Source organism: Haliotis rufescens, unplaced genomic scaffold, assembly GCF_023055435.1.
Source record: "Haliotis rufescens isolate VD_foot unplaced genomic scaffold, xgHalRufe1.0.p SCAF_14, whole genome shotgun sequence".
NCBI lineage: Eukaryota > Metazoa > Mollusca > Gastropoda > Lepetellida > Haliotidae > Haliotis > Haliotis rufescens.
Genome location: NW_025963824.1, coordinates 10,005,281 through 10,018,497, shown reverse-complemented (window position 1 = coordinate 10,018,497; position 13,217 = coordinate 10,005,281). Strand labels below are relative to the sequence as shown.

Here is a 13,217-nt window from a genome sequence, read left to right as displayed (position 1 = left end):
TCACTTTGACACAAAGTCCCTCAGATAAGACGGTTGCTGCTTCACTCTGGTTGAACGACGAAGTATGGGTGCTACAGGCGATGTCACTACCGGCGTTTCCTCCCCCGGTTCAGACATATCTGGTACACTTGAAACATCCCCTTGGATACTTTCCTCATGGGAATCTACCTGTGATGTGTCAGGTAAGTCTGATTCATACTCCTTCCTTCGTGAAGACTGTGATTCTAGCGGAGTGTCTGAACGTTCAATCACGTCCCTTCGGGGTGAAGATAAAGACATCCTGCGTCTGACATGATCCACATGCCTTCTGACCAATCTTCCATCCGTTAACTTGATGATGTACGACAATGGACCAGTTACACTATCAACTTGTCCACTAATCCACTTTGGACCTGAAGCAAAGTTCTTAACCCACACCGAGTCATTCACTTGGAATGCCCTACATTTCGTTAGAGCTGACTGATCCACAAGTTTTCTCTGGTTCTTTTTCACCTTTGAGGCAAGGTTTGGAAACATCAAGTCCAATCGCGAACGCAATCTGCGTCCAAGAAACAACATTGAAGGTGATACACCAGTTGTAGACTGTGGTGTAATTCTATAAGAAAATAGTAACCTATGTAGTTGAGTTGCAACTGTGTCACCAGTTGTCTTCTTTAATCCATCTTTTATTATTTGAACCGCCCTTTCTGCTAAGCCATTCCCAGCCGGGTGATGAGGGGATGTTGTCACATGTTCAACTCCATTTCTGGACATAAATGTAGCAAATTCTTCCCCAACAAAAGCTGTAGCATTATCAGTTACAATAATTTCTGGTATGCCATAAGCTGCAAACATCCGACGCAGCTGGTTTATGGTAGCCTTTGCATTTGACGACGACATAGGTGCACATTCGATCCATTTGGAGTAGGCGTCAATCACTATAAGAAACATGCTACCCATGAATGGACCAGCATAATCCATATGCAGTCTTTGCCAAGGTTGAGAAGGATACTCCCAAGGGTGTAGGGGAGCTACACTCGGACAATTCCTGTCTTCCTGGCAGGAATCACAACTGTTTACTGTTGTTTCTATGTCAGCATCTAGATGCGGCCACCAAACATAGCTTCGGGCCAAGCCCTTCATCCTGGTGATTCCTGGGTGGGACTGATGCAACTCTGACAATATGACAGATGTGAGTTTCAATGGAATGATGACCCTCGAACCTCTCAATAAGCATCCATCCATCACACTGAGTTCAGAACGAACTCTGTAGTACGGCTCATAGTGGTCATCCAACTTATCACGCTGCGGCCAACCTCGGATCACAAATTCTCGAACAATAGACAATGTTCGGTCCTTGCCAGTCTGGATACTTATGTCTTTAGACTTCAGAGGGCATGTGTCCAATTCCTGAAGCATTAAGACTGTCATGTCTTCCATAGGCTTCCCTGAGTCAGGCGCTGGCAACCTGCTCAATGCGTCTGCATTGGTATGCTGTGTACCTTTCCTGTGTACAATTTTATAGTCATATGCAGTCAACAACACTGACCATCTCTGAACTCTTGGAGACACCATCTGTGGCACTGGATTATTCTCATTGAATAATGACACCAACGGCTTGTGATCTGTCACGATCTGGAAATGACGTCCATAAACATACTTATGAAACGTTCGCAGGCCAAAGATCACACTCAGTCCTTCACGATCAAGTTGAGAATAATTCTGCTCTGCCTTAGTCAGTGTCCTTGAAGCAAAACTTATAGGTCTCTCCGAACCATCAGGCAGTTGGTGAGCCAACACAACACCTACTCCGTAGGGGGATGCATCACACTGCAGTAAAAGTGGTTTGGAGCTGTCAAAATGAATCAAGACATCCGAAGACTGAAGCAAGTTCTTCGACTTCTCAAACGCTTTTTGTTGAGATGTACTCCATGACCATTTCACTTCTTTTTGTAGCAACTTGTACAAGGGGGAGAGAGTGTCAGGCAGATTTGGTAGAAACCTATGGTAGTAGTTCAGAATACCAAGATAAGCTCTCAATTCTTTCACATTTTCAAGGACCTTAGCTTCCTGAATTGCAGCAATCTTTTTCTCCACTGGATGCAAACCTTCACTGTCAAGTCTATAACCAAGATATTCAACTTCATCAGCCATAAAGACACACTTGTTTCTTCTCAAACGTAATCCTGCTTCTGACAATCGATGAAGTACTTCATCCAGAATACGAAGATGCTCACTGTCGTTGATTCCAGAGTTTATGATATCGTCGAGATAACCCGCTGAGTAATCGAGTCCCTGTAGAATACTTTCAATCATCCGTTGAAAGATAGCGGGTGCCGAAGATACTCCAAATGGCAATCTTGTGTACCTAAAGAGTCCTTTGTGGGTGTTAATCACGACATATTTTCGCGATTCTTCATCCAAGACTAACTGTTGATACGCATGACTCATGTCAAGTTTGGTGAACTTTACACCCCCAGATAGCTTCGTGCACAAATCTTCCAACTTCGGTATTGGATATTGCTCCAATTTTGAAAACTGATTCACTGTCAGTTTAAAATCTCCACAAATCCTGACAGAAGAATCAGGTTTAATGACTGGCACAATGGGACACGCCCACTCAGAATGCTTGATTGGCTCAATAATGCCTTCACTCAGCAAGCGATCAAGTTCAACTTCTATCTTCTGACGTAATGCATACGGCACAGATCTAGGTTTGAAAAACTTCGGAGTTGCATCTTTATCCACGTAGATGTGAGCTTGGAATCCCTTAAGTGTTCCAAGACCTTCCTCAAAAACAGCTGAGTGTCGTTCAAGAACATCATTAAGTGTCAAATCTGTAGATTTCATAAGGTTCACCGAAACATCCCTCAGGTCAAAGTTCAAAGGCTGTACCCATGTACGACCTAGAAGATTGGAACCATTACCCTTGGCTATGGAAATCGGTAAGGAGTAAGATCTCTCCTCGTAAGATACTTCCACAGTAGTATAACCGTTCAAATCTACGTCCTGTCCTGTATAACTTCGCAGGGGTACTTGTGACGTGTATAATGTCGATGACTGAAGGCCAATTCTTTGAGCCGTCTGCTCATTCACAATGGTCACTGGGCATCCCGTGTCAACCTCAAACGTCACTGGTGTGCCATTAACATCCACTGTAATGTAGTAGGGGTTTGGGTAGTTTGGATCACCTTTAGCCGAAGGCTGAGTACTAACATGAAATAGCGAGTTCTCAAACAAGTCTTCCACACTAGCACTGCTATTACCTGGGCCACACGAGTTCACCTCACTCACTACAGCATTCACTTTCTGTCTTCCCTTGAATTTAGCCTTAGAATTCTGTTTCTGCGGAATTGATTCTTCTGACCTGCAGACTCTCACAATATGGCCACGTTTTCCACACTTATGACACTTCTCATTCTTATAAAAACACATGTGTGGAGCATGAGTAGTTTTTCCACATCTAAAACAAGGTTTGTTATTTCCAGATCCAACATGAGGCCTCTGGTCTTTTGTAGATTGTGCTGATGGTTTACTGCGAAACTTGTGTACTGAATGTCCCACAGTTTTATCACCGTGAAGATCCTGTAGATTCTTGTCTGCCGCCTCAATTGCGTTAGCAATTTTCAATGCACTACTAAATGTTAGAGCAGTCTCTGACAACAACTTTTTCTGAATATTGTCATCACAAATACCACACACTAACCTGTCTCTCAACATGGCCTGTAAAGACGTTCCAAAATCACACCCGTCAGTCAACTTTCTCAATTCGGCGACATAAGCAGCTACACTTTCACCAGCCTTCCTATTCCGTGAATGAAATTTAAATCTCTGTACAATTTCCGATGATTTTGGCGTGAAATGTTCTTTCAATAAAACCACCAGCTGGTCAAACGTTTTCTCGCTAGGTTTCACGGGCTGAACCAATGCTCTTATCAACTGGTAAGTTTCAGTTCCACATGACGCTAACAGTATGCTTTTCTGTTTGTCTTCGTCTGTAATTCCGTTTGCCACGAAAACATGTGTCAGTATCTCACACCATTCCTCCCATGTCGACTTCTTTGGATTAAATTCAAACAATCCACAAACAAAACCCGTGGTAGCCATAATCTCTGAGCTGAAGATAGTGACGGTTATAATGCCTCAAGAAGAGCGAAACAAAAGTCAATGTTCATCTATACCGCTTCTCCTACTTCACACTGACGGGTGAAACAAAGGTCAGCAGACCACGTGCTCTTGGCTAACACACTCGTCGCAACGAACACACCTCGTCAATGTATCGTCAAACAGCCAGATAAACGTACCAAAATTCCTTTACATATACTTCATAGCTACCTTGGATCCCATCCTCGTCGCCAAAATGTTGGGGTCTCAGGGAGGAACGACAAACGCGGGAGCAGGGAGACGAGCCTGCCACTTGACCGGCTGTTTATTCCGACTGTCGCATGTGACATAACAGCACGTGATTGCGCTTACCTGCAACTAATCGCATTACAAGAGCGGACATCTGTTGGCCTGTCATAATATTATACACTAGCTTGTTTAAAACTACTGCGTTTCAATTACAGATATAACAGTTACCTATTTAAAGTGTGAACTCGTCTTCTTAAGCTTTACACCGCATGGCATCAGCAGTGTTCATTTTAAAGAAAGGGATTATTCTAAATTATATTTCCTTTCCTGTTGGCGGCCCCGTGGTCTAGTGGTAGAGCGTCCGCTTTACTTATTTAAAGTGTTAAATCGTCTTCCTAAGCTTTACACCGCATGACATCAGCAGTGTTCATTTTCCAGAAAGGGATTATTATTAATTACGTTTCCTTTCCTGCTAGCGCCTCCGTGGTCTAGTGATAGAGAGCCCGCCCGGAGAAGGGAAGGTCCAGGCTTTAATCCCCGGCCACGTCATACCAAAAGAGGTTAAAATATAGTACTTATTGTTACCCTGTCTGGCGCTCGGCATTAAGGAGCTAAACCAAGGACTGGTCGGTTCCGAGTCAGCATACTAGCTTGGCTTATTTTAACATACAAACTATACCTTGCGGAAAGTCCAAGTTAGAGCTTACAAGAAATAGTTGTTTCCTGTTTTTGAATTTGATACATGATTCTTTAGCTTTATATTCACAAGTTCTACAATTTCCAAGTCCATTCTGTGATACTCTGAAATCTGTAGACTTATTACACGAGTCGATTTTGGCTCGTGTTGATATCTTTCTTAATTTAATCATCAAAGCTTTGCCGTTTATTTTTCGTCATTGATACATAAGCCACATTTCGATAATTGTGTTAAATGCTATGGAAAAGACATCCATTGTTCAGTATTCATTGATAATTAAGCAGGTTTAATGATGAGACTACAAGGGTTTACTATTTAATGGATTATTTAGCATCTTATGTGATGAGACATCAACGGATCAACGTTCTGTAAGTCGTAAAGAAAGGCTTCATGATGAGACGTCGAAGTTTCACTGTTCCGTGGACAATGTTGCAGATCTTGAGATGAGACATGGAGCTTAAAATGTTCAATCGATTATAGAACAGCTTTAGTGAGGAGACGTTGAAGGATTAAAGTTCCATGGGTGATAATTCAAGTTCCGTGACGAAATGTCGAAGGATTAAAGGTCCCATTGGTCATAATGCAAGTTCCGTGACGAGATGTCGACTTACTCTGACACAACATGTGTATCGCCCTGAGCATGTCAATACGTACACAGCTAAACATGGACTGTACCCTGACACAACATGTGTATCGCCCTGAGCATGTCAATATGTACACAGCTAAACATCGACTGTACCCTGACACAGCATGTGTATCGCTCTGAGCATCTCAGTACGTCAACAGCTGAACATGGACTGTACCCTGACACAACATGTGTATCGCCCTGAGCATGTCAATAAGTACAAGCTGAATATGGAGTATAACTTGACACAACATGTGTATTGCACTGAGCATGTCAATACGTACACAGCTAAACATGGACTATACGCTGCCACAACATGTGTGTCGCCCTGAGCATGTCAATACGTACACAGCTAAACATGGACTATACGCTGCCACAACATGTGTATCGCCCTGAACATGTCAATACGTACACAGCTAAACATGGACTATACGCTGCCACAACATGTGTATCGCCCTGAGCATGTCAGTACGTACACAGCTAAACATGGACTATAAGCTGCCACAACATGTGTATCGCCCTGAACATGTCAATATGTACACAGCTAAACATGGACATGTATTATAAGAGAAGTACCAACGGATTAAATGGAATTACAGATTAACTGCTCCATAGAACTGCCATCCAATTTCATCGATGCCATCACTGCTCGAATCAAAGGCTTCAGAGTGCAGTCTACACGTCCTGGTGAGTGGGTTGTGCATGACCAAGTTACAAAGCCCCCGCAATTGACATCGGGAGAAACACCTAGCCCTCATGTCCACCTGGTTAATCTCTTCTATCAGACTCCCGGCAAATACCAGATCATCCATCTCAGACCTCCTGTAGAAAGTCACATTCGTGCAACTGTCCGTATTGTACAGTAACTGACTTAACACGCAAGATAATTTGAATGCAAGTTCCAGAATGTTAGACGTTTGAACTAAGTTCATAGTTGATCGTGTCTGACAGATGATTTTGTTCTGAGAAGAAATCTTGTTATCCGATGCTTCATATACATATGCGTGTGATTCTGAATCGCTAAACGAAACAACACATCTATCTTGCCTGTGTTTCTATGTGATCGTGTCTTCTCTTCAATCTTCAAGTTTACTGATGTCAATCAATCGATGACGCATTCTAGCTGTTAATATGTGTATGTACTCCAAATGTAAAGTAGTCGTACATCAATCTGCAGACAATTCCTGTCTGAAAGATTTAGTATGTGTAATTAAGAAATATTGTAACTTCTTTTTCATTGGGTGGAGATGTGTAATGTCATGGGATTCACGAGGAGGCAAACGGAATGATGCCAATGCAATCAATACAGAAACATAGCACAATCTTGATTTATATTTGCGTGTTTGGATACTCAATACTTAGCAAACGTTTTAAGAGGAAATACAGGCTTAATTGGCTATTTATCTAGAAAATGAATATAAATGCGGACGTTCTTTATTTCATCGAGGCAATGATTTTGTGGCACACCAATGAATTTTTCTGTTGCGCAACAGTTAACTAGGTGTTTGTGTGTGTGTGTGTGTGTGGGGGGGGGGGGGGGGGGGGGGGGGGGGGGCGACTTTGTTTGGTTTTGATTGTTGGAGTATAGTGTCAATATATTGAAAACCATATCAGAACTTAAACACAAATGACGTCTAGTGAGTTTAACATGGCAGCAAATCAAAAGAGTCCCTCCCTGGATGATGCTTTGATGTAGTAGTAGTAGTAGTAGTAGTAGTAGTTGTAGTAGTAGTAGTAGTTGTAGTAGTAGTAGTAGTATTTGAGGCATCACTGACAGAAATGATGACCAATGCAATTCCTCATATGTGTGACATCCGGTGTTAATACTATTTCATACTGATTTACAAACACATGCTTATGATATAGTCAGAATCGTACTGTGGACTTTTCTTTTGGTAGATATTTCTTTTGTTCATATCAGTTGCCAAGACTACGACTCACATCCACAGATTTCATTCACACAATACAGACAATATACGGACAATATTTATATTGATACTAAGCACCCTAAGCAGAATACCTTTGTAGTAAGGAGAGAGTATTGACCTTCGTTAATTGCTTCATAGAGTAATTAATACAGTATCTGACAAACTATACTAGCCTGTGATATAGCGTAGACACGTTGTGTGCAAAAACAGTGACAAAGGCAATCTGCCGTAAGCCTGATACATGTGGTCTTTCAACAGAAACTAAATCTATTTTCACACAGCTTCTGTATCGTCTTTATTATCACCTATGCGACATATGTAAAACTGGTATAAATAAGAGATGAGTAACTGAAGCTTCAAATCAAAGAGTAGAATAATTTTGAATGCATTGTCAGGTCTGTTTACTTGATCAACTCCCAGATGGACTAATGGTGGGTGCGCCAACTGTGCATCGGTAATTCACTATTAACACAATCAGAAAGTTGTGTGCTTTTGGAGCAAAGGGACGTGAGCTTTGCTCCCATATAAGCGCATATAACAATTTAAAGGATGGTACATGTTATCTTCCGATTGCTGTTAAATGTGGCGTATGTATGTTGGTGATATTGTTCTTGACAAAGCTTCTCTTTTGATTGTGCGTTGAATTGCTATTCATTAAGTGTGTGATGATCCTATTACCGAGCGTTCGAATTTCAGATTCCCTCTGATGTTGAGTATTGTTGTGTTAGTACCATACCCGTGCCCTCATGTTTGAGTGCTGAACAGATGCATGTCATCGATCCCAATTGCGTGGATCAATACCCAATCACGGGATTGTCTGGTCTCGTCTCGATTATTTACAGACCGCCGTCATAAAGCTGGAATATTGCTAAGTGCGGCGTAAAACAACAAACAAACATTGCTGAACACCTGTTCTCTGCATGATTTCATGTTCCCACCAACTGTTTTCCCGAAGTGATGCAGGTCTCAGACGTTTACCACTTCAGTGAAACCCACGAGCACGGGTATGGTGCTGACAAACCTAGAAACATAATCGGGGCGAACCAGGATTCAAACAAACGATTTGTGTGTGTGTGCGTGCGTGCGTTCGTGCGTGCGTGCGTGCGTGCGTGCGTGCGTGCTTGCGTGCGTGCGTGCGTGTGTGTGTGTGTGTGGTTGTGTGGGGATGGGGGTGTGTGGTTGTGTGGGTGTGGTTGTGTGGGTGTGTGTGTGTGTGTGGGTGTGGGTGTGTTTGGGTGTGGGTGTGGGTGTGGGTGTGGGTGTGGGTGTGGGTGTGAGTGGGTGTGGGTGGATAAGTCATGGATAAACACGCAACAGTAGAAATAATTCTGCAGTTCTATGTATAGTATACACATTCACATCCTTTTTTGTTGTGAGTCTTTGATGTGAGTCTAATCATATATTGTCTCTGTTTCATTAGAAGTCCACATCATTGTGTTTGGACAATAAACAGTCGTCTGCAATGTAGTACTATCTAATGTAAACAGTGATGTGGAAGTTACTATGTTTAGATACTTGTGTAGCCAGGTCTAACCTTGACTCTATTGGAGTGTTCCAGTACAGCAATACACTGTATACACTGCAAGAATGGATTTAGGCTATTTGAGGGGGCATTAGCGTGCCTCTCTCATCTCACATTACATCAAGTCCAGCAGATGTGTGAAGATCACTTTTCACCCTAGATATCAAGTCTAAGCCTATTTTGGAATTGCTGCTAGGTACATATTATTATTCTCGTCTTTATTGTTATAACCACTGATATTGAATTTGGTACTGCCATTGGTCTTGTACTGCCATTGCTCTTTTAACTTATTGTTTTTATTATGAAGTTGACACGTAACACAATACAAACGCTTGATTAAAATGTATCAATTTGTCTTAGTTGTCCAAGACAATGCACACCGAATCTCAGTTGTTAAGTGTAACCAGTTAATATTTTGGTCGGAGTTCCATGAAAATCTCTTGAAAATTGCGTTCAGTTACTCGGAAGCTGGTACTTCTAAGGCAACACTAACACAAACACGCATTGCTATATCTTATAACCTCTCACTTCAGCTACCACCCTTTGTTGGTCATGCAGGCTCACAGCCTTCAAGCATAGCCAGGAATATGCAGATGAGAAGCTGATCACACATCATTGTTAAGACACTGATAACATAAAGTGGGAAATTTGGGACCTTAAGTTCCTGACACAGCATGTTATCCTTCTCACATTATATAATTGTTGTTTGAAAATTACATTACAGTGTCATACTTATACCTTTTTGTTATGAAGTTTTCTGTGTTAGATTTAATGATATATTATACTGTAATTTAGGTTCATGTCAACTTTAATCTAATATATGGCTGTGCTTTCTTGTTACTCAGCCCAAACTGTATAATAACTGAAACAGAAAGGTTGCCCCTTCATTGCTTCAATTAGCGCCTAATTCCCATCTGGGAATTTGTAATATTTATGTATGTGCCCTAACCGTGTGTCTGTGCATTATACGATCCATGTAGATCTTTAGGTGTATTGGTATTCCGACAGCTAGTGTACGGACGACTGGGAGAGAATTGAGGAAACGCCCGGAGATTGCGCTTGATCTCCACTCACTGCGTGTATCTGAGCTGCATCTCTGCTCACCATGATGAGCTACATCTCCGTTCACCAAGGTGTGTCTGCCCTGCATCTCCGCTCGCCGCCAGTGTGTCTGCCCTGCATCTCCGCTCGCCGCCAGTGTGTCTGCCCTGCATCTCCGCTCGCCGCCGGTGTGTCTGCCCTGCATCTCCGCTCGCCGCCAGTGTGTCTGCCCTGCATCTCCGCTCGCCGCTAGTGTGTTTGAGCTGCATCTCCACTCACCGCCGGTGTGTCTGAGCTGCATCTCTGCTCGACGCCAGTGTGTCTGCCCTGCATCTCCGCTCGCCGCCAGTGTGTCTGAGCTGCATCTCCGCTCGCCGCCAGTGTGTCTGCCCTGCATCTCCGCTCGCCGCCAGTGTGTCTGAGCTGCATCTCCGCTCGCCGCCAGTGTGTCTGCCCTGCATCTCCGCTCCCCGCCAGTGTGTCTGAGCTGCATCTCCGCTCGCCGCCAGTGTGTCTGCCCTGCATCTCCGCTCGCCGCCGGTGTGTCTGCCCTGCATCTCCGCTCGCCGCCAGTGTGTCTGCCCTGCATCTCCGCTCGCCGCTAGTGTGTTTGAGCTGCATCTCCACTCACCGCCGGTGTGTCTGAGCTGCATCTCTGCTCGACGCCAGTGTGTCTGCCCTGCATCTCCGCTCGCCGCCAGTGTGTCTGAGCTGCATCTCCGCTCGCCGCCAGTGTGTCTGCCCTGCATCTCCGCTCGCCACCAGTGTGTCTGAGCTGCATCTCCGCTCGCCGCCAGTGTGTCTGCCCTGCATCTCCGCTCGCCGCCAGTGTGTCTGAGCTGCATCTCCGCTCGCCGCCAGTGTGTCTGCCCTGCATCTCCGCTCGCCGCCAGTGTGTCTGAGCTGCATCTCCGCTCGCCGCGGTGTGTCTGCCCTGCATCTCCGCTCGCCGCCAGTGTGTCTGCCCTGCATCTCCGCTCGCCGCCAGTGTGTCTGAGCTGCATCTCCGCTCGCCGCGGTGTGTCTCAGCTGCATCTCCGCTTGCTACGATGTGTCTGCATTGCATCTCCGCTCGCCATAGAGGGGTGTCTGAGCTGCGTCTCTATTCACCACGGTGTGTCTGAGCTGAATCTCCACTTGCCACTGTGTGTCTGAGCTGCATCTCCGCTCGCCAAGGTGTGCCTGAGTTTTATCTTCACGCGTCACAGTGTATTTGAGATGCATCTCCGCTCACCGCGTCATGTGTGTGAGAGCTGGAAACTTGTAATGCTTGTGATGTTGATCCGCATTCCGCCCATTTTATATTTTCACTTTTATTGTGTATGTGTTTTGTCCCGGAAAGGTCATGCCAATGTTGTTCTTCATTCCCCCTAAAAGCTAATCCCCTGAATACAATGGCGAAATCACTCCATTGTCACTCGCTTGCGGTAAGTGGTCCGTGAAGCTACATGTGCAAGCTTCTTTTTTATTTTAATTCCTTTTACATGAAAACTTCTTATTTTTTCGACAAGTTATGTGAGCGGAGGGTGTTTGCTGGTAAGGACGGGACATGTTCAGCCTTTTCGCGAACACCTTGAGCCACTGATTTTCAGCGATCCAGTCATACAATTTTCACCGCTGTTTTGTCTTTTGCGTCCAGTGGAATCTGTTTTGTCAGAGGATCAATACTGGACATTCGTTGGCATTGACGTTGTATATTTATACAGATACGGAGGATAACCCGTTTTAAATAGAAGTAATACAACTAGTCGATGGTGAGAACAAAGCCCAAAACCTCCTTTTGTGGTAATGGGACAATGGAAACACAATGCGAGGTATGTAGTATCGTCCGCGAGAACAGAGGGTGGTGTCCCTGAAGGGGAAGTGAGGAATATCAGGAATGTCTGGCATGGAATGCCACGTCTGGTCTATTATGGAATGTCTGGAATGTCTGGAATGGAATGACACGTCTGGTCTATTATGGAATGTCTGGAACAGTATGGCACGTCTGGTCTATTAAGGGATGTCTGGCATGGAATGACACGTCTGGTCTATTAAGGAATGTCTGGAATGGAATGCCACGTCTGGTCTATTATGGAATGTCTGGAATTGTATGGCACGTCTGGTCTATTAAGGGATGTCTGGAATGGTATGGCACGTCTGGTCTATTATGGAATGTCTGGAATTGTATGGCACGTCTGGTCTATTAAGGGATGTCTGGAAATGTATGGCACGTCTGGTCTATTATGGAATTTCTGGAATGGTATGGCACGTTTTGTCTATTATGGAATATCTGGAATTGTATGGCACGTCTGGTCTATTATGGAGTGGTGTAGAATGTCTGGAATGTCTGCAATGTTATGGCGTTACTAGTCTATATACCCAGTTTCATTACACAGATATATATTCAACAAAAAATATGTACATGAAGAAAACGAAAACCCAAGCGGTACCTTGATGAGACAAAGCAGTAATGTAAATATTTGTCTATTATCTTCCTTTTTCCATCACATACAAAACTGATCTGTATCTAAACGATATGATGGTGAATCACTCCTACTACGTTGCGATAGAACGCCAAAGTCTAGACTGTAAGCCTAGATACGTGGGCACGTTGCGATAAAACGCCAATGTCAAGACTGTAAGCCTAGATACGTGCCTGCGTTGCGATAAAACGCCAATGTCAAGACTGTAAGCCTAGGTACGTGCCTACGTTGCGATAAAACGCCAATGTCAAGACTATTAGCGTAGATACGTGTCTACATTGCAATAAAAGGCCAAAGTCTAGACTGTTAGCCTAGATGCGTGTCTACGTTGCAATAAAACGCCAGTGTCTAGATTGTTAGCCTAGATACGTGTCTACATTCCAATAAAACGCCAAATTCTAGACTGTACGTCTAGATACGTGCCTACCTTGCGATAAAACGCAAATGTCCAGACTGTTAGCCTGGATACGTGTCTACGTTGCGATAAAACGCCAATGTCTAGACTGCTAGCCTGGATACGTGTCTACGTTGAGATAAAACGCCAATGTCAAGACTGTTAGCCTGGATACGTGTTTTCGTTGCGATAAAACGCCAATGTCAAGACTGT

The 13,217-nt window shown here is 44.0% G+C and overlaps 1 protein-coding gene across 1 annotated transcript; it reads right to left on the bottom strand.

The window, feature by feature from the left end:
• On the bottom strand, positions 1 to 10,734 carry LOC125379189 (uncharacterized protein K02A2.6-like). Its single transcript, XM_048395409.1, has 2 exons — positions 10,209 to 10,734; positions 1 to 3,845 (listed from the first exon to the last, which is right to left on the bottom strand). The coding sequence occupies exons 1-2, from the start codon at positions 10,732 to 10,734 to the stop codon at positions 1 to 3; spliced, it is 4,371 nt and encodes a 1,456-aa protein (XP_048251366.1).
• Between the last annotated feature and the right edge of the window lie 2,483 nt (positions 10,735 to 13,217).